Genomic DNA, 23953 nt, shown 5'->3' on the forward strand with positions numbered 1-23953 from the left:
CAGCAGAGAGGAGGTGGCCAGGGAGGCCCGCCGCAGTGATGGCAGCTGCTGCTGCAACTACAGCAAGCTGTCATACAGACCTCGTTGTGCATGCGGCGTGATCCCATGGGGTCAATTCTATTCTTGTCCCCATTCTACAATAGGGAAAACTGAGGCACAGAAAGGAGTGAGGGGCTGGGATTCGAACCCCCATCGCTGGCCTGAGTCCACGCCTACTCCAGTATGCATGATTTGTCAGGCTTTTTTCCTGGGCCATTTCACACATTCCATATCGCCCATTCTCAGACCGACTTGGGAGAAGATCGGGGCATCCTTAGTTGATAACTGCGGGAAACCAAGGCTAGTGAGAGGACGCTGGCAGGTCGGATACTGGACTGATCTCTCTGCTGCCCTCTGCTGCTGATCCAGAGAACACCCCAGGATGTCCCTGGCCTGGTGTTCAAAAACAGCTGAGAATGTTTGCAAGATGCAACTGGGTCTTTTCAGAGAAGGTTCCATTACTGCTCCCCCAAATATTGCTTGAGTCCAAAAGTTGGCCCCACCATTTCTCAGCTGTACAACTTAGAGCAAGTCACTCTCCCTCTCTGTGCTTTAGTTTCCTCATCTTTAGAATGCGGGTGATAATTAATAGCATCTCCTAAGGCAGTGGAGGGCGTTAAACAGTTTGATCCTGTGTATGGAGCAGGAAGCCTGACTGCAGCAGTGGTCACTAACTGCCAGCTGTCATTGCCTTAACTAGGTGGACATTCACTGAGTGAGTGCCCCATGTGCGGGCTGTATGGGCTGGGGGGACTCAGTGCTGACCAAGAACCTCAACACTGGCTGTGCACCCCAACACTGCCTCAGAGTCACAGAGAAAGCAAATGACAAGAGGAAAGGGCTTTGTCTTCCCATAGCTGTGTCACTTGACCAGGGACTTGAAGGGCTGGTTGTCATTAACCGGGTAAAAGGGAAGGGGACAGCATGCTAGGGCCATGAGTCGGGGAACAGCTTGCAGAAAGGGCCAGAGGCAGGAGAGAGCTTGGCCGGTTCCTGGAACAGAAGGGAGGCCAGCATGGCCGAGGTGAGAGGGGCAGGGCAGACCACAAGGCCTGCTGTGGACTGAGAGGCTGGGACCCCGTCCTGGGGATGCTAGGGAGCCATGGAAGGCTGTAGGGAGGGGGGTGCTGGGCCAGTGTTGGGTATAGGAAAGCACTCTGGGGCCAGGAGGAATCCACAGGTGGGAGAGAGTGGAAACTGGGTGGAGGGGAGAGGCTGGGGCAGGCATCCAGGAGAGGAGCTGGTGAGCGGGGACCACAGGGAGGAGGGGCAGGGCAGAGTCAAGGGCAGAGCAGACAGGGCTGGGCTGACTCTTGGCTGCATTCGCAGGCCTCACCCCAAATGTCACTTCCTCCCTGATACCCCCATCTCAGGGCTCCCATGAGGAGAGGTGGGATAGGTCTAGGGCACAGGGACACCAGCCAAATGATGAGTCAGGGCTGAGGCCAGCAGGGCCAGTCAGCGAGGGTGACCTCACCTTTAGTCACTGGAAATCGAGACAGAGAGCCCAGTCGTGCGAAACCCCAAATCCCTGTACTCAGTTGACAGATATTCCCAGTGCAGCCTGGGCTGGGAAGCTGCTGAGCCCCGGGCCATGGCGGGGCCCGCAGCGGGCACCCCCTCTGTGCTCAGTGCCACTCTGCCCCCTTCGGCATTTCCTGGATGCTGAGTGATGCCACATGCCCCAGGTCTCCCTACTCTTTTGTAAATGAGCTAGAGCTGGGCATGGTGGCACATGCCTATGATCCCAGCAACTTGGCTGAGGCAGGAAAATCACAAGTTCAAAGCCAGCCTCAGTAACTTAGTGAGACCCTGTCTCAAGAAAGGGCTGGGGATATAATTCTGGTTAATTCCCCTGGGTTCGATTCCTAGTACCAAAGTAAAGGAGTGTGGGGCCATGTTTCCCATTTAAAGAAGAAAGCGGAGGCTCTGGGACAGGGAGCAGACCACAAGGCTGGAGTGTGTGCGGGCTGGCAGTAGCCCTTGGTGAGACCCTTCACGTGCCAGCCTTAGCTCTGTGGATCTGTGGGCCGGACAAGGCTTTTGTGTGGCTTGGAGTGACCAGAGGATTGGTATTGGGAAAGTTTGGCAGGAGGTTCCTGGGGAGGGACTTTTCCATGGGGAAGGAGGGAACTTTTGATAGGCTGGAGACACTGACCACCGTGCTGGTCTTCACTGGGCTGACTTCTGCTGTAGAGGGGCAAGGAGACAGAAAGTTCTTTCACAATGACTGGGATGGCCCTGGAGTGAGAAATGTGAAAAAAATTATTCAGAGGGAAGCAAGTGACCAGTTACCCCAGCAGGTAACTACTTGACCCAAAACGGATGGGCAAGGCCTTTGAGGGGCACATTGTGTGAGGGCCTGAGCTACATGGGAAGAGCATTCAGAGCAGCAGGAACAGCAGAAGCAAAGGCCCTGGGGTCAAGGCTCTGCTTAGAACATCAGAGGAATAGCGAGGAGGCCAGTGTATGGCACACAGGGGAAGTGGGGTAGTGAGGACAGAGTTGGGGACAGAGGTGAGGACTCCCTCAGTTTTGTGTTCAATTTGAATTGGAGGCCATGAGCCTGTCCTCCTGTAATTCCATTTCTCTTTCTTCTCTCTCTATCCTCAGGCCCCGTGGAGAACTGATTCCCCAAAGACCTGAACCCCCTGCACCCCAAGAAGAGGGTTTGAGAGTAGAATCCTCTGTGGACGAGGGAGCCACTGCCACCACGGCAGACGCTGACTCCGGGGAGGTCCCTGAGGCTGGGCCCTCCCCCTCCCCCACCATGTGCCAAACGGGAGGCCCTGGCCCCCCACCCCCCAGCCCCCCGGACGGCTCCCCTGACCCCCCAGACCCCCTCGGTGCCAAATGAGGCAGGAAGCCCCCATCCCTTCCTGGAGAGCCGCCTTTCTTGGAACTGAACTGAACTCTTTTGGGCCTGGCGCCCCTGGGCACAGTGAAGGTCCCACCTCGCCCACTCCCAGCCCCATGCAGGGGCCACAGGCTTCGGGGACCTGGACCCCCCATCTCGCGCCTCCCTTCCCCTCCCCAGCCTGGCCCCTGGAGGGGCCTCTGGTTCCAACCTTCGCGTGGCATTTTCACATTATTTAAAAAAGATAAAAACAACTTTTTGGAGGAATGTGGAGTCTGTGTGTGCTTGGGGAGGTGGACGTGGGGAGGGAGGACACATGGAGCCGGTGCTATAGAGGACACTGTTTTCACAGCCCCCATCGGGCAGATGGGACATTGAAGCTCCCTGCAGCACCCAGGCCCATGCAGCAGAGGGGCCTCCTGTGCTTCTCTCCATCCCTGCTGGAGTCTGGTGGGTGCCAGGCCCAACTTCGGTGCAGCCTCACCCGATCCATCATTCAAGAAGCCATGAGGAGTCAGCAAGGGTTGGGAGCCACATTCCCACCTTCCCCACCAGGTGGCCTGCAGGAGTGGCCAGAAGCTGCCCCAGGGCCAGGGCCGGGGTTGCTCAGAAATGACCTGCTGACGCCCACACTGGACATGACCCAGATGACTTCTCAGATCACTGCTGCCTGTGCTTAAACATCAGAGTCAACCTCCTTCCCACAGAGGCTCTGCCTCAGTTCATCCTTGTTTTCTTTTTTGAGAGAGGGTCTCACTCGGTTGCCCAGGCTGGCCTTGAACTTTGGATCCTCCTACCCCAGTCTCCAGAGTCACTGGATTACAGGTGTGTGCCACCACAGCTGGCCCAGTGTACCCATTTCTGCATGTGACTGTCCACTTCCCAGACACTCTTCTCCTGTCCGAGCACAGTCAGTTCCTGGGTTTTGGCCCAGTGCTCCCCACCCGCCTGGTGTTTTCCCATCTCTCCATCCAGGTCCTGCGCAGCCTCCCACTCACTGTCTAATGCTGTTTGTTTCTTTGAGTTCCTGTCCCTGCCTTCTCCTGTCTGGGTCTTCCTGTTGTCTCTCCCTGTGTTGATTATGTCTTTCTGTCTCCTTCCCTTAATTTCTCCTGTTTCTGCCTCCATCACTGTCCGTTTCCCTGTGACTGGGGCTGTCTCTGCATCTCTGATCTCTTGGCCCCGGGCTGTCCCCCGTCACCTTGAGACCAGGTTTACCAGCATATTGGAGGGAGGTAATTTGGATGAGGGAAGAGAGAAGGGGCAAGGATGGGTGCCATAGACACTGGCTTAGGAATGAAGGTGGTGAAGGTATTGGGGTCAGATGAAAGTCCTGGGGCTTGGAGGATGGAGAGGATGAGGGTTTTTCCTCTTCCCCCAACTACTACTGCCTGTGCCCGTGTGGGGTTGCTGAGGTGGGGGGTGGGGCTGCAAGGCCTCAACCATGGAGGCCCCAGGGAGGAGGGCTGGGCCCTGGAGCCCTGGGTCTGAGGGAGGAGGGATATATTAGTTCACTAGAACTAACATAACAACTATCTCAAAATTTGGTGGCTTAAACTGAAAGACCCCAGCCCAGCAACCTTAGGCTTAGTTACAAAATTATTAGGGCACGTCACAAACCTGCAGACAATGTGGTTTTCAGATAATCAGTTAAGTGTGACCGATTAAAAAGGAAAAAAAACAGGATGGTTGGGAAAGAGCAGAAAAACAGATTCCAGGGCATGCCTGAATAAACAGGGGCTAATAAGCAGGAACAGAAAAATCAGAGTGCTCATATGTAACTGTCATGTGGTGTAATTCCAGGAACATAAAATGAAAAATAACTTTACCCTTTAGGTAACCTGTATGCTGGGTTCAAAATAACCAATAAGAAACCTGTTGCTTACCGTGCGCGCGAAACCTGCCCCTTGACCCTATAAAAAACCTGTACCCCAAAGCCCGGTGTGCCAGCTCACCAAAGCTCCGGCTGAGGTTTCGCTGGGCACCCACAGGCGTCTGTGTCTGAATAAACCTCATGCGTTTGCAGCCAGTGCCTCGTGCGTCTTTCCTGGACAGGGAATGTGGGTCTTTCAAAACCACAGAAATTCATCATCTCACAGTTTTGGAGACTAGAGGTCCAAGATCAATGCCAGGAGGGTTGTTTACTTCTGAGGACTGTGATGAAGATCTGCAGCATAACTTTCCAAACCTGGCTCTTGGTGGTCACTAGTCACTTTTGGGTTCTCTTTGTAAATACCTTCCTCTCCACATGACATTCAGTGTGTCCTTTCATCTAAATTGCTCTTTTCTATAAGGACACCAGTCATATTGGATTAGGGCCCAAAGTAATGACTTCATCTTTAATTATATTTGCAATAACCCTATTTCCAAATAAGATCACATTCTGAGATTCCAGGGGATGTCAACTTAGAATTTTTGGAAGGTCACAATTCATCCTATAAAAAGGGGGGTTAGCAGTTTGGAGTCCTGAATGAGGAAGGAGCTGGGACCCAGAGTCCTCAGTCCTTGGGAAAAGATGGATCTGGACAAAACTGAAGGACGATTTTTGGCCTGGCTTGAATGTTGCTCAGGCATCTCCCACTTAAGTCAGTCAAATCTGATGTACTGACCACCCCCACCTCTGGAAGAAAAAAAAAATTCCCTTTGGACCGTCGCAGCCAATGATATTGCCATTCACTGATGACCAGCCTTCAAACGGTGCTGGTGGCTTGTCTTCCAAACCTCCGTCCTGGGTCCGCTTTTTCACCTCCACAGCCCACTGGCTGGCACTTGGGAACCTCACTGCTTTTCTCTCACCTCCCGGTTGAACTCCAGATTATTCTCCGTGCAGTAGCCAGGGGGCCCTCCACAACCTCAATCACACTCCTGCCTATGTCCTTGGGTGGCTTCCCATCCTGTTAAGAAGGCATCCAAAGTCCCCGTCTTGGCTGACAAGGGCCCACATGGCCAGCCCACACCTTCCCTCTGCCTTCCTCCCACACCTCTGCAGTCGCCAACTTCCAGACACACCTTCCTGCCATCAATCACCCCAGCAAGCCCGTCCCCTGCGGGCCTCTGCGCATGTTCTCCCATCTCTAGGGCCACCGATTCTCCACAGTAGCACACGGTACCCATGGTTCATGCTACAACAGGGGGCACCATGGATGACAGTGATGGGACCCACTGTTTACTCAGGGACCTCATTTCTCAGGACATGCTTGGGTCGATAACCCCATTTCCCTGGAACCTTTGGAAGAACTTGGGGATTCCATTGAGCACCAGCTCCTAGGTTGGGATTGTAAAACGGTCAGGGCTTTCCCCACCTCCACGAGAGCTGGAGACCAGACAGGTAACCCCACAACAGCTGTGTGAAACGCAGCCTGGATCTCCTCCAGGGGCGGACAGCGTGTAGCTCACTGGGAAGGGGCCGCCTTCTTGGGTAGACTTGTAGTTACATAGCTCCGGAGCCCTTGGCGCTGGCGGGTGCCAGTAGCCAAGGGCGGTGCCGGGACTGACCAGAGATTGGGTACATTCCCCATCCAAGCACTCCACCATTGGGGGACCGGTGCTTCCAGCTCAGCGTACATTAAGAACTACAACTCCCAGCAGACCCCGCGGCGGCAGCCTCGCTCCCAGGGGAAAACACGATGGAGGGCCAGCGGGGTGTGGTAGTTTCCTACGCTAAGGAACACTCAGCTCCCCGGGCGGGCGTGGGCGTGACAATGGAGTCTCCCGCCAGCCCACCAGTCTTGGGACCCGTGATAATTTCCATCGTTGGAGGTACACTTGTTCTTTGAGGTCTCACCTCCTGGGCCCCTGCCTTTAAACACCATCCCCTGGGATCAAACCATTCTATTTCTAACTGGCTCAACTATAGGGCAAGAAGGGGGCGATCCAAATCCTGGCTCCAGGCATCCCAAACAAGACCTTCACCTTCAGACTGTCACATTCCCAGCACAGACGTTTGAAATGCATGTTGTCAGCCCTTTGACATTACGTGTCCTCCAAAGGAGGATAAATGTCGTTGGCAAAGCCTGGCTCAGTGCACAGCCCAGCAACAACGCCTGCCTCACAAGCTTCAGTGACGACTGTCACCGCCCTCCACTTGCTGACCCAGGCCCAGGCCTCCTTGCAGTCATCCCGAGAGGTCTCTTAGTGTCCCTGGGCACTCCACATGGTTCCCAGCCCCCACAGGTATTTACTGCCCCTCAACCACAGGTCCTATAGAAGCCATGAACCCTGGCTCTCGCCCCTAGACTTCTGCCCCCACCCACCTTATAGACCCCATGGGGAGTGGAGGTCAACTCAGTCTAACAGCAAGAACTGCCGCCACAGGAAACCTCCCTTTGCTCCACCTATGCAAATTGGGGTGAAACCAGAAGTGACCCCTTCCAGGGTAGCTCCTTCCTAGGCACTTGACTGGCTTGGTTCCTGGACCTTGTCAAGGTGGACGGGATGGAGCACCTAGCTCTGCCAACACCAAGAAATGAGGGGGTCTGCAGGCACGAGTGGTTAAATAATTAATAAGATTACCAACAGCATGTTAATTACAAATAATGAGAGAGGAGCTAAAGGTGGTCAATTTTCCAGACAGGAAACCAGGATCCACAGCCCCAGGGCCCAGGGGTCCGGCCACCCGGGCGGGGCAGCTCTGAAATAAATAATGGATTTGGGGGCAGGGGGTCAGGGCTGCTCCTGCTTCTTCTTGACAGAAATCCGCTTCTTCCTTGCTGCCAGCATCTCATAGAAGGGGTCTACACTCACTGCGGCTCTGCAGAGGGGAGGGTCCCAGATGAGAGCCAAGTCCAGGCCCCAGCCTCCTCCCTCAGACCCAGGGGTCCAGGCCCCACCCTCCCTCAGACCCAGGGGTCCGGCCTCCAGTCCCCTTCCTCAGGAGTCAGCCCAGGCTCACTGGATGGACTTGATCCACTCATCCTTCTCCTCTTGTGTGGGGGCCGAGATCCGGTACACCATGTGGTTCCCTTCAACCACTCGGCCATCTGCCTCCGTTTTGCAGGCTTTGATGAGCTGCCCCTTGTTGTTGGGGATGTAAAGCTCAAAGCAATTCTGAGAAATGCACAAGGACAGCAGGTAAGAGCCAGCCCTGGGGCCTCAACAGGCCCTTGTGTGAGCAGGAAGGGGCAGAGAGGGTCTCACCGGTTTCCGGGGGTCATCCACCTCACGGATGCTCAGGTTCTCCAGGGGGATGATTCCTCGGGGCTCCTTGTCCTGAATGAGCAAGTCGGACAAAACTCAGACCTGCAAACCTTCCCAGCAGCCCGCTCCTGCTCCCACTCCCCAGAGCCCGGCCGGGCCCTCACCGTCGTGTACTCAAAGTAGTAGAGACAGTTGTCCGTGAGGATGAACCAGCGCCGCTTCCAGGTCTTCACCCGGCCCCCTGAAAGGGAAGGGGCGGGAGGGGGCCTGGGCTCAACGGGGGACAGGGCCTCTGGGAGGGGGAGGGAGAGGCAGAGCAGGAGAGGCGGGGCTCTCAGGGGCCTAGGACAAAGCAGGCGGGAAGAAACAGACAAGCAGGGACAGGTGTGCTCGGGCCCCAGGAACAGGTCCACACCCCGCTCAGGCTCTGCCCTTTCTAGACCAGTCGCCAGCTCAGGCCCAGCAGCCTCAGGGAAGGCACTGGGAACCGAGGCCAGGCCACCCCCACCCCTCGTCTAGTGTGGGGGACAAGGACGGGCCATGTACCTACCTCCTGGGGCAGACAGCGAGAAAGCAGGCAGGACCAGGTGCAGGAGGAGGGAAGGCGGAAGGGTGGGATGCCCCCAAGAGCCGCGACAGAAATAGCGGGAAGGGAAGGGATGCGTAGGGGTGGGGCAGAGAGACAGACACAGGGAGAGGAACACGCAGAGAGGGAGACAGGGAGGGAGAGAGAGGAAGACAACCAGTTACATCCACATGGGAGAGGAACGGCCAGACTTCTCCCTCCCAGGGAGGCTGAGGGCTCTGAGCCCAGCGTGGCAGCCACTGAGTACCCCTCACCTCCCTGCTCAGCTCCAGCCCACCCAGGACATGTCTTTGGCCAATTTACCTCCATTGCCATGGTGACCACCCCCACTAGGAAGAATACCACTTCCTGTTGGCCTGATGGGGACCTGGGGTCTCAGCTTAGCCCTCAGCTCCAGCACAAACGTGCTGTGTGACCTTAAGGCACTCTCTTGCTCTCTCTGGACTCCCACCTGGAGATTCTGATGGGCCCACACCATCCTGTAGCAAAACGACCTACTTCTGAGCCCAGAAGGATAAACTACTGACAATGACAAGGGCATCACAGAAAGTAATGACCACAGCACCGAACTGCAGCAGGGTACAGGGCAAAGCCTCTGCGAACTGCCCCAAGGGAACAGGTGTGCTCTGGACTAACGCCCAGCAGCTGTGGGCCATGGCTGAGCCTCAGTTTCCTCAACTGGAAATTGGAATGCCTGCTGCTGGGAGCAGCCGGGAGGGGTCAACTCCTGGAGGAGCTGCGGTCCAGCCTCTCTCTGGCAGCGCAGGCAGGAGCTGCACTCACTCTGGAGGAAACCAGGCCCCAGACCAGTGGCCTGCCTCCCCTACAGGCAGCAGCGACCAACGCTGGCTGCAAAGAGCGGTTTACATCTTTAGTGTTCGTCCTGCTGAGAGGTGATGCCCTGGTGGAGAGCACAGTTCCACATGGGGGGATGCAGAGGGAAGCCACAGCCACCACTCCAGCCCCCCAGGAGGCGGGGCCCACTGTGATCCTCCTCCTTCCCCTGGGGAGGCCATTCACAGCCTCTCCACATCCAGCTCAAGTGCCAGCTGCTGGGTACCAGGCACAGCTCCAAGCTGTGGCTCTCGACCTTGGCTTTGTTTGTAGGCACCTGGGGAGCTTTAGAAATGACTGACAGGCCCTCCTGCACCCCAAATCCCCACTTCAGGGTTTCCAAAGTGCTGAGGTGAATCTCACCCACAGCCAAGTTCAAGATGGCTCCAGCCAGGGGCAGTGGTACAGGCCTGTAACCCCTGTGGCTCTGGAGGCTTAGGCAGGAGGATAGAGAATTCACAGCCAGACTCAGCAATTTAGTGAGGCATGAAGCTACTATATAAAATATAAAAAGGGCTGATGGCTCAGTGGTTAAGCAAGCCCCTGAGCTCAATCCTGGTACCAATAAATAAGTAAATAAGTAAGTAAGTAAATAAATAAATAAATAAAGGAAGCAATGACTCCAGTCCTCACAATGGCCGTCTCTAGCCCCGATTTTGCTATTATCTACAATTCTTTCTTTCTTTCTTCTTTTTTTTTTTAATCTAGCATTTCAAGGAGGACTGAACCCCATCCCTCCCAGCTGAGGACTCGAGGTTCATATAAGCCAGTCCAGGTTGTTCCCTCTGGCCAGGCATCAGTTGAACCAGACAGGAAGTCACCTGCGGACTCGGGACAGCATCCTCACTGTGTTAGCCCTCTTCTGCCTACGAGTGCTGTTCTGGGGACAGCAGGACACTGGGAACAGCCAGTGCCCCATTAATGATGAGGCCATCAGACTGTGAGCAAGGGAACAGGTTCCCAGGGGCAGCCGTGTCCCGAGGGACAACTTTTGTACCAGATGTGGGCTGAGCTGCTCGTGCTCACAGCATCCTCAGTGCTGAGACCAGGCCTGCCTCAGAGAAGGGATCCACAGATACCAGTGGGGAAAAAGAGGGCCCAGAGTGTTTTCTACACAGCAGACCTGGCTGAGGGCCCCATGCACAGGAATCATCCTGTTTGCAGCCCCATTTTTCAGGTGTGGAAACTGAGGTTCAGAAGGGTTGAATCACTTGCCTCAGGTCACACAGTGGGCATGTGTGGAAGCTGAGTCCTGGGCTTGTGCCCATCAACTTCCCCCTGCAGAGGCAGCCAGCAGGGTCGGGAGGGGACGTACCCAGCTTCAGGAGCCAGCCCTCCCGGTCCGGGTTGAAGAAGGTGTGGGTCAGATCATTCCCATCATCCTCGGGAATCTTGAAGGGCTCATTCCGGATGCTGTCGTAGAGGTTCTGTGGGGTGAAGACTGGGTGAGCAATTCTGGGAACCGGGGCCCTGCTGGGGCTACTCAGGGCAGTGAGACCATGGGAGATGACCCCCCTGGGAAGAAGAGGAACAGGCTGGGGAGGACAGTAAAGCAGAGGGCAGAGGAGTTCAGGGAGGAAAGAAAAGAACTGTGAGAACAGTCAGAAGAGCTTGTAAGTTCTCAGAGAAACCGACAAATGGAGAATGAGATGGCCGAGACCCTGGTGGAGACAGAGAAGAGAAACCGGCACCGAACCGAGGGCTGGCCCCTGAGAGAGACAGGAGAAAGAGAGCAGGGAAACAAGCCAGGTGGGATCACAGGACCTGTGGGAGGGGAGCAGGGCAGCAGGACGGGCCTGGGCAAGGGGCTGTCTGTGACAGGAAGAGGGCTATGGGCAGGGAACAGTGGGCCTGACCCTCAACAGCTCCTCTGGTAGGTCCCCGCCCTCATTGATGCCCCGATTCATGGCCACAAAACGCTCCAGGCCTGGCTTATCCCTGACGTTGGGGTTGTGAAGGCTGGTGTTCAGCATGATCACAGCAAAGGACAGCACATAGCACGTGTCTGCAGACAGAAGAGGGGTGACCACATTTTGTGGACCCAGGCCCCCTGCAAGGGATTCAGGGACCAGCTTCCAACCCTCCTCCCCCAGACCGAGGCACAGAACCCAGCCCTCCTCCCCCAGGCCCATAGGCACAGAACCCAGCCCTTGTCCCTCAAATCCACAGATCCAGCCACCTCCCAGGAGAATGGGCCCCACCTGTGGACTGGAAAACCCCCGGGTTGCACAGGCAGTATCGCTGAGCAAAGGCCTCCATCATCCGGTCAATTTTCTGGGCCTCTCCAGGGAGGCGAAAGCTCCACAGAAATTGCCTGGTTTAGGGAGGAGCCAGGATGGATGTCAGGGCTGAGAGAACACCCTTCTCATACTGCGTCTCTGTTAGGAACTGACCAAAACGAAATCCAAACCTTCTGGTCTCAGTAGTTGGTTCAAGTATGGACACATGACCCAATCTGACAAATCACTGGCCTCGGGACTCTTGGTGGATCTATACAGCAATAGCCTTTTTTTCTGCAAAAGTTGCTAAACAGGCCTGGCAAAATTTAATTTGGGGTCTACAAAATGTAATTCTAACACAAATTTTGGCAAACAAAACCAAGAAAGTGAGCTGACTCTCATACTCCACTTGGGTACCTGGATCCAGCTATGCCTGATGAAGGCCCTATACTTGGACTTCTATGTTACAAGACACAACCAATTCCTTGGTTTTGCTTGTTTGTTTTGAGTAGGGTTTGTAGCTCCCAACTAAGAAAGTCCTGATAGGTACCTTCCTGCCTTTCCAACACCATCCCCTCACCTGAGGGCCTGCACCAGATTGAGGTCGGTGAACTCATGCAGATCCACAAAAGCATGCAGCACTGCCAGGTTCAGCTCCTCCCTGGGTGGAGAGAGACACAGTCGCACACAGGAAAGGAGACAGAGGAAGTCAGATAGACGAGGATGGGAGCAAGGTGCAGAGGCAGCCACACCACATCTTGTGCACAGCAGCTGCCCCTCTGAGGCAGGTGTAGCTTTCTTCCTGGCCCCATTCCAGGCCTGGACCCAGTGTGGGGAAGCTCAGAACACACTCCTGGAGGAATATGTGCCTTAGGGACCCAGGACAGTTAGATATTTGAATAGGTGAGAGAAATGCACTAATCAGGCAGTACACCTACTGTCACCTCTCTCAGATGTTCCCCATACTCCCCTGTGTCTAGACACAGTCCCCACTCCCCCAGACATTCACAGACAATTCCCACACACCCAAGTGTCCATAAAACCCTATGATCCTAGACATCAACAGAGGGTCCTCAATACCTAATGTCCCAGCCCATGCCCCCCCAGGCCTCCAGACAGCCCTCACAACTCCTAGATGTCCACAAGGGCCCTAGATCCCCAGAGAGCTGCCAGTGGTCCCCATACACGCCCACAAATGACCTCCCATTGTACAGCACTCAGGGTCCCCACTGCCCCCAGACATAAATGGATGCCCCCCCATATCCAAAGTCCCCACACCCCCACATGCTCTCAGCTCCCCCAGATCCAAGCCAGTTCATCCTGTCAGCCCAGGTGGAAGGCGGGTGTACCAAGGGCCACCCTCGTGGAGGCTGCAGAGCAGTTCCATCACTGAGCTGCCAGGGTGACAGCAGCAGCCAGGCAGGTGGATCACAGAGATGAGTCCCAGCAGGTGCCAAGCAGGTGTCTCACCTTTCTCCCAGGTAGTCCCCAATAGCGGTCTTGTTCAGTCCCTCGCCCTTGTACAGGAAGCGGGCAATCTCTTCTGGTGTGTTCTGCAAGAGTTCGTTCTCTACCAAGAACTGGATACCCTGGTAGGTGGGGGCCAGGTCTCAGTGTGGAGGGCTAGAAAGCTCCTGTACCTCCCCATAAACCTCAGTGCCCCACCCTCAACAGGGTAGGATCTGGTCCACCTCTCCCACCTCCTGACCTGTTCCCCCTTCCCCTGCCTAGTTAATTCCAGCACCAAGAACAGGGTCTAGCAAGGAATAGGTGTTTAACAAATATTTGCTGCATGACTGAACAAACTCTACCTGCTTTCAGCAAGAATAAAGTAAGAAACTGTTAACAGCAGTCCATTCAGACTGTGAACTCAAAGTCCCAGACTGGATCAGAGTCTCTTTGGCTCTCTCTGAGCCATGAAGACCTCTCCACTACAACCACATTTCACTTTGGATTGTGGCACCTATGTCTAGGTACCTGTCCTGCAGGTAGGACAGGGTCTGACTCTACTCTGGATCTCCAGCATTGCCTAGTACAGGGTCAGGCCTTCTGGAGGCCTCAGCAAATGTGTGTGGACAACTGAACATATGTCTTTGCTCCACCTGGTGAACACCTACTCAACTTTCACACCTGACTGAATGTCCCGTCCTCAGGGAAGCCCTCCTGACACCACCAGGATCCTTCTTATGGGTGCACAGCAGCCTGATATCTCCCTCTGCCATGCACTGGCTCTCTCCTTTGGGCATGTCTCTTTGTTTAAAATCTCTATCAGACTTAAGCCCCTCTTAAGATCATAAGTACATTAAAAAATACACGTAGAAAGGGGAAGAAGACCTTCCAGGCAAGGGACACAACATACTCCAGAGTCAGGAAGCTGCAAGACTTGGTCGGTAGTCTCAGAACACATGGGCAGACTGTATCTGAATCCAGGGATCAGGATCCAAGTCTGTCTACCTAGAGAAGACCTGTACCCATAACATTCCTGGAACCTGGAGGTGCCTACTGGCTGGTCCTAACCCTGTGACCCCAAGCACCTTCTTGGGGTCCATGTTGAATTTCTTCCTGCCCATTGCCATCTTCCGGTTCCGCTGCAAGGTCTTACTGCAGGGGCAGAGAGCGGGGTGGGGGTGGGGAGCCATGGGTCAATGCCTGGGTCTTCTGGCCCTGGCCAAGACCCATGCTCCCAAGTCCCCTGCCCCAGCCCTCACCTGCCCTCGTTGGCCTCCAGACCCTCCACCTCACTCATAGCTTCACTGAGCTCCTCCCGCAGGCGCTGGATTTCTACCAATAGCTCCTGTTTTCGCCTCCTGATGTTTTCCAGCTCCATCCGCTCCTCCGGAGTCAGGTCCGGGGGCTCTGTAGGCCAGGATCAGAGTTTGCAAATAAGTTCTGGGTCTAGAAGCCTAGATTCCTGCAATCTAGGGCTGGGGATCTGGATTCCTTCCCATGTCTGATGGAAGGAGGGGCTGGGGGCCTAGATTCCTCTGTCCAGCATTGGAAGGGCTGGTCCAGGAGTCTAGGGGAGAAGGAACCCAGGCTCCTGAGTCTGAAGGAGAAGGGGGAGCCTGAGTGCTTCCAACTGGGGGAAGATAAAGGATGCAATTCAGAATTCATGGATCCATTACTTGGAAAGGGTCTGAAGCCTTGGTTTTCTGACTCCATTACTGGTGGGCTGGCTGGGGCTCTGGAGTGGAGACAGGCCTAGACGTCGGGACTCCAGAGTCCATGTAAAGTAACTATGGCAAGGGAAGCCGCTGTCAGCTTGTAAGAGTTGAGAAACCGGAATGGGGCTTCGGAGGCCTTCGCCCCCGCCTTAGCCGGATCTCCGTCGCCCGCAAGATTTTTCTCCACCCCCCACCCCACCAGCCCCTCTCCCCGCCCCAGGCAGGCAGTGGGTACTCCAGGCCGCTCCAGCAGGAATGGTTCCACCCCGGCCTCGCCTCCGCCGCTCCATCCCGCCCCCTCCCGCCGCCACCGGAAACAGGCTCAGCCCAAACAATGGCCTGGAACGCCCCGCTCGCGGGCCCCGCCGGAAGCCCGTCCCGCGCCGCACAAAAGCGAGGCGACGATGGGGCAGAAGGGCTTCACGCGTCGCGCGTCGGGAGGGGACTTTCGCCGCGGAACGTTCAGGAGGAAACGCTCGATCCGCTCGCAGCCGGCCCCGCCCCTCCTCGACCTACCATAGACGCCGTCCTCCATGGCGGCTAGGAAGGCCCGCGGGGAGTCCGGGGCAGTCCCGCCGGTCGGGCCTGGATCCGCGTTGGCCCGCGGGCTCGGGTGAGCCCGCTCAAACGCCCCGGGAGCCACCGCCGCCTCCTCAGCGCCAGTCCTCAGCGCTGAAAAGACTCTCCCTTCACTGCCCAACCGCCCGGCCAGTAGGGACCGCCCCTGGTTTTGACACCGTCCAATCCACGGCGGGCCCCCTCGTCTGCTCCGCCCCCGACGCTAACGGATCGTTCTCCAGGACCAATAGACGCACAAGAAGCAGATGTAGCAATGTCCGGGTGGAGGTAGACGGCCTGTGAGGCCAATCGGAATGAGGGCAGGGCGCCAGGTCCCGCCTCCGAAACAAAAGAAAGCTCTTGGCAGGCTTGTCCTCCAATGAGAAGCCTCAGAAAGGAGTTGCAAGGAGGTAGGGCTCTGTGGTGCAGAGAGGACTGCGTCTGCGCTAGGACTCCGCACTAGGAGACTAGGTCAATTAGGCCCCGCCTCCCGCAATACGTTGTTAGGGGACAGTACTTTGTTAGTCTTGTTGCCTGGGGCGGAGCCTCAACGGTGGGTTGTTCCCGTGAGCCACACCTCCTCACAGGCCACGCTTGCTTTTGACTGCAGCTGTTGCCATGCAACCGCTAGCCACTTTGGTCAGCCTTTCTTTTTGCCTGGTTCTGCGAGTACTTCCCTTTCTTCTCAATCTCTTCTACAGTCTAAAACCCCTTTCCTTACCACCTCCTATGACCTCCCCATCCACCTCAGCCTCTTCAGAGTCAAGGGATGGTGAAATGACTTATTGTTTTTTCCAAATGCTGCTTTGCTATTTGGTAATTATCACAGAGTGGCACAGTAGTGGAAGGCCAAATATAGTGAAAGCACGGGCTCCGCCTTCCCGGCGCCTTCCTCCCTCTCCCGTAAACTCCTCCCCTTAGCATGTCCCTCCTAAGACTCCTCTCTTCCTCGAGCGAGCGTCCTCCCTGACAAGTCCCCTTTCCTTAGCATCCTCCCACCTCTCTGATCTCTTCCCTTCCCTTGGTACCTCTACAGCTCTCCTTATTTCTGGCCTATCCTTCACCCCTACCCCGCCTGTCTTCACACTCTTCTTCGCAAACTCCTCCCTCCTTCCAGAATCCGCCCACATCTGAGGCCCTTTGGGTTCTTCCCAGCCTCCTTGGGTTCCATGCAGGGAAAGCGGATGCAGGGTCCCAGTTGGGATGGGGAACATGAGCACTTTTGTAAAAGGGACTGAAGTAGCGCCTAGGCCTCTTCCTCCTTTGTGGTCCCTGGGCTGCACAGGTGGGGATTCAGGACCAGGACCTGGTTAAACTGTCGGATTAGACACGGAGCCTCCTAATCTCTTCACTGACCTTTATGAGTGGCTCTGGTCCTGCCCTCACCAGTAGAGTCTCAGGCTGCGCGCCAGCCCCGCTCCCAGTCTCTCCTTCCAAACCGAACCACCCTCCTACTCCTTTACCCCTAACTTAACCTTCCTCCCCACCTATTTTCTATTGTTCCCCACTGGGTTTCCATTGTCCCCAGTCCCTGTCCCAGGCACTCTGTGCTGGGAGAACAGCCAGCTAATTAATCCCATCCGGTCATTACCTAGGGATTCTGAAGGATAAAGAGAGTTGGGGAAGCCAGAAGTGGAGACCTGAGTCGCTGCAGCATTTGGGCAGGCTGAGGGCCAGTGACAGTGCCTGACCTGTCTGGAACAGGATTGGGAACATAGCCTTCTCTTGGCACTGACTCCATCTGCGGCTGGCTCCCACCCTGTTGGGCACTTAGGTGAATGGCAGCATGGACAGAGGCCAGCCCCAAGGGCCCATGCCCCTGAAACACTCAAGACACACCCACCAGGGCTCCCAGGTCTTTAATCTGGGGACAGGTCTCCCCTAAAACACCCACTTTGCCCACAGTGGGAAGATCCCTGGGGTTCTTCTTCCCCAGTCCTCTAAGTGGGATGAGGGAAGTGGGGCCTCTGGCCCTTAGCCACAGCTGCTTGCTGGCTCTGTGATTCAGACACTGAAGTTCAGAGCCAGCCTTTAAGATCATCTCCTATCCCAGCCGCCCTGGAAGGGCATGTGTTCCAGCACCAGGAGTCAGAAAATCTCCAGAACCTACTCCCCTGTTCCATGAAGGAAAGAGTCATCCTGCTGGAAAGGCTCTTGGAGGACTTCAGGTTCCAATGCCCCATTTTCACAGATGGGGAAACTGAGGCAAAGAGGGATATGATTTGCCCAAAATCACACAGTAAATTGGGATTTACAGGGAAACTTCCTGGATCCTTGAAAAGGATTCCATTCTAATTAACTTGGCCTCAATTTCTAACCTTGCCATAGAAACCAGGGGGAAACTAGATTGATATCTGTGTTTATATTATTTATATATATATATATGTACATATATAATACACATATGTATAACATCTTTAAGAAACAGAGACACATCATTAGGTGTAGTATCCCAGAGCCTTGGACTTTCCCCTTCCCTTGACCACTAATTAGGCCTGCGACATCCAGGTCTCACCCAAACCCTAACCTGCTGGGAGATACCAGAAATGCTACTTAGCAAGTCCTGAGTCCACTTCCTAGAAGTACCAGCAGCCTGTCTGGAGGTAATTAGAACCTCCAGGCTTTGGGGAAGGATACTCTGGATCCCCGGAACTGTGATTCCTTTTTGGCACTACAGAACCACAAGAAGTTAACTAGGATCATCGAGGTTCTCAACTATATTAGGCAATCTTGGACCAGCAAATAGCAAACATCTAGACCACCACTCCTTCCTTGACTCCGTGATCAACTGAGAGCCACAGAATCCCAACTCCTTTGGACATTCTAGAAGGGCACTTCAAACAGAAACAACATTTACAAGCAGTGCTTATCCCTCAGCTGAATGCTCTAAAACCAGCGGTCTGGAGTTTCATAACACCTAGAACTCCCAGTCGGTCACTTTGGTCCTTGTAAAGCCACAGACTCATCATTGTTTCATGCATTCTAGACACATCACTCTGTATCTGGAGTAGTTCAACTCTCTAGGTCAACTTGTTCTAGAATCACCAGTGTTTGCCTCTATGGTCAACAGAGACTCACAGAACCTTAACTCCCAGGCTTTCTCGAATCACAGGGTCTTTTCTTTTCCTTTGGTCAATGGAGATTGAATACCTGGAGGATCCCACAACCTTCCCTCCTGAGGTGATCCAGAAAAATGACTTGCTTCTCAGTTGGCTGAGTCAAGAAGCAGTAGTCTCTTGACTCTTAGGTCACCCCAGACCTACAGCTCTTGAACTGCCAACTTCCCAAAGGCAGTCTCTCCCATTGACTTCTGACCCTGTTCAACAACTAGCCCAATCTCGTAGAGGACTCTAGAACCACCAGTCCTTGCTCTTTGGGTTCAGAATTTCTGGATCCTTCAGCTCTGGTAAGACTCAAGAATTGGGCTCATGAAGGGTCCCAGGAGGGAGCATAGAAGCAGAGGAATTAAGGTCTGGTAGCATGTCTGTGGTGGGCCCACTAGACATGGCAAAACCTCACCAGCTAATGATTTAACCAGTAGGCCTGTTGGTCTTGGGAAATACGTGCCCACATCCCAGTAAGAGGGCCCAACCTCTCCACGGAAAGGGGACACAAGTGGGGAAAGGGACATCAGCTTGTATCATGGGGGCAGGGTCAGTGCCAGGGTTGGTGTAAGAACTCGGGGGCTGGCAGCTCCATCTTCTGTCTCTTCCCCAGGCCCCTCCTTGGCCTCCTCTTCCTCCTCCTCCTCCTGGCAGCAGCTCAGAGCAAGTTCATTTTCATAACAAAATGCAGCCAGAGAGCCAGGGAAGCTAGACTTGGGGCTGTGGGAAGCCTGTTCTGCCCGTTCGTCCAGCTCCTTGGCGCTGCAGACAGGTGTCCCTGGGACCTCATAAGTGCGATGGAAGTGGCGATAGTCGACCTCATACTGGGAGCCACGCTGGAAGAGGACTGGCTCAAAACGATGGCCCCAGAGTAGCTCACTAGGGAGGTAAGATGAGCGACACTGTGTGGTCATGGCTGTGGCCTCAACCATGCCCTCGAGGATGACCACTAGCTCGAAGTCAGCCCGGGCCAGCTCGGCCCGTCCCAGCTCATACAGAGGACTAGCAGAGTCGATCTCATGCACGATGGTGATGGGGGACACGAGGAAGATGCGATCGGTGCCTCCGTCAAAGCCCACATCCACATCCTGGTGGTCCAGCGGGATGTACTCACCCTCCGGGGTCACTCGGGGCTGCAGTAAAAGGCAAGGAACCAAACCAGAGGGCAGGAGCAGGGAGACAGAGAGAAAAGAGCAAAGCCCAGCAGGGGCGAGAAACAGGGGGCGAACATGGATTCAGAGGGAGGGGGATGAAGCCTCAGAGGAGTCCAGAGACCCAGGGAGAGAAGGATGAAGGTTCAGAGAAAGCGGAGAGGGGACAGAGACCCAGAGTAAGAGAGGACAGACACTCAAAGAGGGAGGAGGTCAGAGGAAGAGAAAGGGAGAAAGGGACAGAGCGACAGTGGCAGAAGGACAGAAATTAGTCAGACAGCCAAAATCAGAGACAGCAGAAGATACGGAAGACATCGAACCAGGGATTGGAGAAAGAGGAGAATAGAAAAAAAATGGCTTCAATATGTGACCAGATAAAGATAAACTGCTATCACAGGAGAGGGATAGGACGATCTGGGTCCAACATTCTATATGCCACTGTTGCTTCGGGTAGCCCCCGGGCTGTCCTTAATACCAACTGTCCAACACCACTGTTGTGGGGTCAATACTGGTAGTTTACCATCTACCACTCGGTTCACACCACCTCCCCCGTCGCGTCACTGTCCTACAGATTTCTGAGGAGGCAGTGTTCCTCCTGGTCATGAATCCTAGTGTCTCAAACTGCCAGGCAGGACACCCAGAAGGGAGGTGGGAACCTCTTTTCTTGCAACTACCTGAGAGCACCAGAGGCCTCTGGGAATTACAGTTCCCTTCAACATCTATCCCTGCTCTCACCCAAGTCCAGCCTCAGTCCAGAATTCTTAAGTGGCTGGGCGCAATGGTGTACAGCTGTAATCCCAGTGACTGGGAAGGTTGCAGCAGGAGGATGGGAAGTTTGAAGATGGCCTCAGCAATTTAGTGAGATTGTTGAACTTTTTAAAAAAAGGGCTTGGGATGTAGCTCAGTGGTAAGGTGCCCCTGGGTTCAATCCCTAATACCATAGGGGAAAATATTAAGTATCCATAGTGGGGCAAAGGCATAGTTTGTGAGGAACAGGGATGTTTGAGCAACTTGACCACAATTCTGGAAACACAAAGGCCCTGTGAGAAAGCTGCCACCCAGGGGCTGATGTGAGTGGTAACTGTATTGTTGCAGATTCAAGAGGGCTTCCTGAGAATCATGTCCCACAACTCCACAGCTGTCAGTTGCAGGTAACCTGCATACCACTGCACAACCCCAGGGGACTTGCCCTAAGTCATAAACCACCCATGCTACTGTCTACTGGGAATTGTAACCTGAACCATGGAATCCCCACCACCCACAGAAAACAGACTTCTCCTCAGACCATTCCATCCGGGCACTTCCCCTGCCCCAAGGCTTCTGGGAACTGGAGTCCTGAGCCTGGATGCACAGGGCTAGACTTCCCACAGTTGGCCTGTCCTAAGCTCTTTTTTGGTGGTACTTGGTTGAACCCAAGGTTGCTCTACTACTGAGCTACCAGCCCTTTTGAAGCAGGGTCTCTCAAGGTTGCCCAGACTGGCTTTGAACCCGCGGTCCTCCTGCATCGGTTTCCGGAGTGGCTGGGATTACAGGCGCATGCCCCTGACTTGGCTCTCTAGAAGCTCTTTGTGTCTCAGGTTCTGTCAAGGCTAGGCCTTAAAGCTATCACCACTGGGCATCGCAGTCCCCGCCCCTGCAGGCCCTGGCATCCCTGTTCCTGGGGCCTCGGATTCTGCAACCCCCAGGACCCTCATCTTTCAGGGCGCACCTGCAGCAGCTGGGCCCGCACATGGGCTTCCACCAGGTGGCTGCGGCGCAGGTTGCCCACGCGCCACATGAGGCAGAGGCGGTGGTCCCGAAGCGCCACCACCGCGTTCTCGCTGAAGACGAGGGTCTCGTTGCGCTTCTTGGGCTTGGCCATCTTGGCCATGACAGCACCCACGACAAACGCGTCGAGCACGCAGCCGGCGATGCACTGCAGCACCACGGCGGCCACAGCGGCCGGGCACTCCTCGGTGACGCTGCGCACGCCGTAGCCGATGGATGTCTGCGTTTCCAGCGCAAAGAGGAAGGCGGCCAGGAAGCTAGCCACCTGCGAGAAGCAGGGGGCCGGGGGCGGAGGGGCGGCCAGGTCACCATGCAGTGATGCGATGAGCCAGAAGGCCAGGCCGAAGAGCAGCCAGGAGCCCAGGAAGGAGCAGGAGAAGAGCAGGCACATCCAGCGCCAGCGCACGTCCACGCACGTGGTGAACAGGTCGCTCAGGTAGCGCGCGCCCTGGCCGCCCAGGTTCACGAAGCGCACGTTGCAGTGCCCGTCCTTTTTGACAAAGCGGCCGCGGCGTGGGCCCACGGGGGACTGTGCCGGCGCCCACCCGTTGCCGCACAGCCCTGGCCCGGCCTCCTCTTCATCACCTGCCCGGCTGTCCCCCGACTCCTGGACGCCGCTGAGGCGGCGCAGGGCCCTGGCCAGGCCCATTGGGCGGGGGGACCCCCTCCACTTGGCCTAGTGGGGGGCGGGCGTTCTGAATCTGCGGGGATAAGAAACAGGCAAGATGGCATGCGTGCAGCCCGGGTTCGATCCTCAGCACCATATACAAACAAAGATGTTGTGTCCGCCGAAAACTAAAAAATAAATATTAAAAAATTAAAAAAAAAATGCTGTTAAGAACATTAAAAAAAAAAAAAAAAAAGAAACAGGCAAGAACGTCAGAGTGCCAGGAATCGGTGGGCTCGCGGGCCAGCATGCGCTGTGTTGGGCCTCTGTGGCCTCACCTGGCAAAGCAGAATGCAATGTCCATGTTTGAAAAGTTCAGGAACAAAGATGACGGTGATGCTGTAGGAGATACTTGTGTGGTGACAACAGCAACAACCACAATTGTAGCAGACATCTATTCCATACTGAATTTATATAATATGTGTTATAGAAATCATACTAAAATTTAAAATTTATACTAAAATTTATATGACTTAGACACTGTTGTAAGCACTTTATGTAAATGTATATACTTAGCCCCACAGAAAACTTTTGAAGTAGATATTATGCCCATTTTACAGACGAGGAAACTGGGTACAGGAAGCTGAAATAACTTGCCCATAATCTCACCAAAGTGAGCTGGGATTTGAATGTAGCAGAATAGCTCCCAGTCTGCACCCCTCAGAGGCTGAGCTCTATTCTCAGCATGAAGAGATGAGCTGGGCTCTGAGGCCAGCTGTTGCTCAAAAACAAGTCTCCAAAAGCACAAGCAACAAAGGGAAAAATAGATACATGAGAAACTTGTGCTTTAAAGAACACTTCAAGAAAGTGAAACAAACCACCAATGGGAGAAAATAGTTGCAAATCATGTATCTGCTCTAAAATGTCCTGCAGTAAGTTGCAATATTTGCAGAGACAAATTATCCAATTTAAAAGTGGGCAAAGGATCTATTCAATTTCTCCCATGATTTATGAATGCCAAAAAGCACAGGGAATGTTACTTAGCCATTAGAGAAGCGCAAATTACCATAGCAAGTAATCTTATTGACTCAGGAGACTGAGGCAGGAGGATCACAACTTCCAAACCTGCCTCAGCAACTTAGGGAGACCCTAAGCAACTCAGTGAGACCCTGTCTCTAAAATCTCAAAAAAAAAAAAAAAAAAAAGAGCTAGGATGTGGCTCAAGGTTAAGCACCCCTGGGTTCAATCCCCAGTACCAAAACAAAACATAAACCCCCCACAGTGAAACCAGGAATGTAATTAACCCAGTGGGAAAATGTGTGCTTCACATTCTTGAGACCCTGGGTTCAATCCTCAGCATTAAAAAATAAAAATTAAGTAGAAACAGCTCCCCACACAATGAGATACTCCATAAACCTAAGATGGTTATTAAAAAAACTAAAATAAAATAACAAGTGTTGGTGAGAATGTAGACAAACTGTCACCCTCATACACTGTTGGTGGGAATGTCAAGTTGTACAGCTCCTGTGGAAACCTGTCTGGCAGATCCTTAAGTGACTGAACAAAGAGTTACGTTGTGACCCAACAATGCCACTCCTAGGTATCTGTGTACCCAAGAAAAATGAAAACAAATGTTCACACAAAAGCTTGCACACAAATGCTCCTAGTAGCACCATTCATAAAAGCATCTCATGAATGGATTAAAAATGTGGTATGTTCCTCCAAAGAACAGTACTTGACAAAAAAAAGAAATGAGATACATGCAACAATAAGGATGAACCTTGAGAATATTCTAAGGGAGAAGAGCCAACTGCCAAGGCCATGTATGGTATGATTCCATTTATAGTCAGCCCTCTGTAACCACAGCTTCTGCATCCATGAATTCAATCAAAATTAGATAGAATATATCAGGAAAAACATTTCCTCTGTAT

The 23953-nt window shown here is 54.1% G+C and overlaps 2 protein-coding genes across 2 annotated transcripts; both read right to left on the bottom strand.

The window, feature by feature from the left end:
- Positions 1-7384: 7384 nt before the first annotated feature.
- Cyth2 (cytohesin 2) lies at positions 7385-15548 on the bottom strand. The gene is made up of 12 exons (XM_076838475.1): positions 15352-15548; positions 14380-14527; positions 14206-14272; positions 13142-13260; positions 12252-12332; positions 11654-11766; positions 11309-11457; positions 10768-10879; positions 8197-8273; positions 8033-8104; positions 7788-7942; positions 7385-7646 (listed from the first exon to the last, which is right to left on the bottom strand). Exons 1-12 carry the CDS (start codon positions 15368-15370, stop codon positions 7559-7561), a joined length of 1200 nt encoding a protein of 399 aa, XP_076694590.1. The 5' UTR covers positions 15371-15548; the 3' UTR covers positions 7385-7558.
- A 3434-nt stretch (positions 15549-18982) lies between these two features.
- Positions 18983-22064, bottom strand: Kcnj14 (potassium inwardly rectifying channel subfamily J member 14). The gene is made up of 2 exons (XM_076839152.1): positions 21357-22064; positions 18983-19630 (listed from the first exon to the last, which is right to left on the bottom strand). Exons 1-2 carry the CDS (start codon positions 22062-22064, stop codon positions 19034-19036), a joined length of 1305 nt encoding a protein of 434 aa, XP_076695267.1. The 3' UTR covers positions 18983-19033.
- Between the last annotated feature and the right edge of the window lie 1889 nt (positions 22065-23953).

Source organism: Callospermophilus lateralis, chromosome 18 (assembly GCF_048772815.1).
Source record: "Callospermophilus lateralis isolate mCalLat2 chromosome 18, mCalLat2.hap1, whole genome shotgun sequence".
Taxonomy (NCBI): domain Eukaryota; kingdom Metazoa; phylum Chordata; class Mammalia; order Rodentia; family Sciuridae; genus Callospermophilus; species Callospermophilus lateralis.

Excerpts from the sequence above, each read along its gene's own strand:
- Cyth2 (XM_076838475.1), bottom strand. Across the intron at positions 11,458-11,653 it reads GGGGGTTTTCCAGTCCACAG|ACACGTGCTATGTGCTGTCC; the intron begins GTGGGGCCCATT and ends TTCTGTCTGCAG. Across the intron at positions 8,274-10,767 it reads GGGCTGGCTCCTGAAGCTGG|GGGGCCGGGTGAAGACCTGG; the intron begins GTACGTCCCCTC and ends CTTCCCTTTCAG.
- Kcnj14 (XM_076839152.1), bottom strand. The coding sequence starts at position 22,064 with ATGGGCCTGGCCAGGGCCCTGCGCCGCCTCAGCGGCGTCCAGGAGTCG. Across the intron at positions 19,631-21,356 it reads TGCGGGCCCAGCTGCTGCAG|CCCCGAGTGACCCCGGAGGG; the intron begins GTGCGCCCTGAA and ends CTTTTACTGCAG.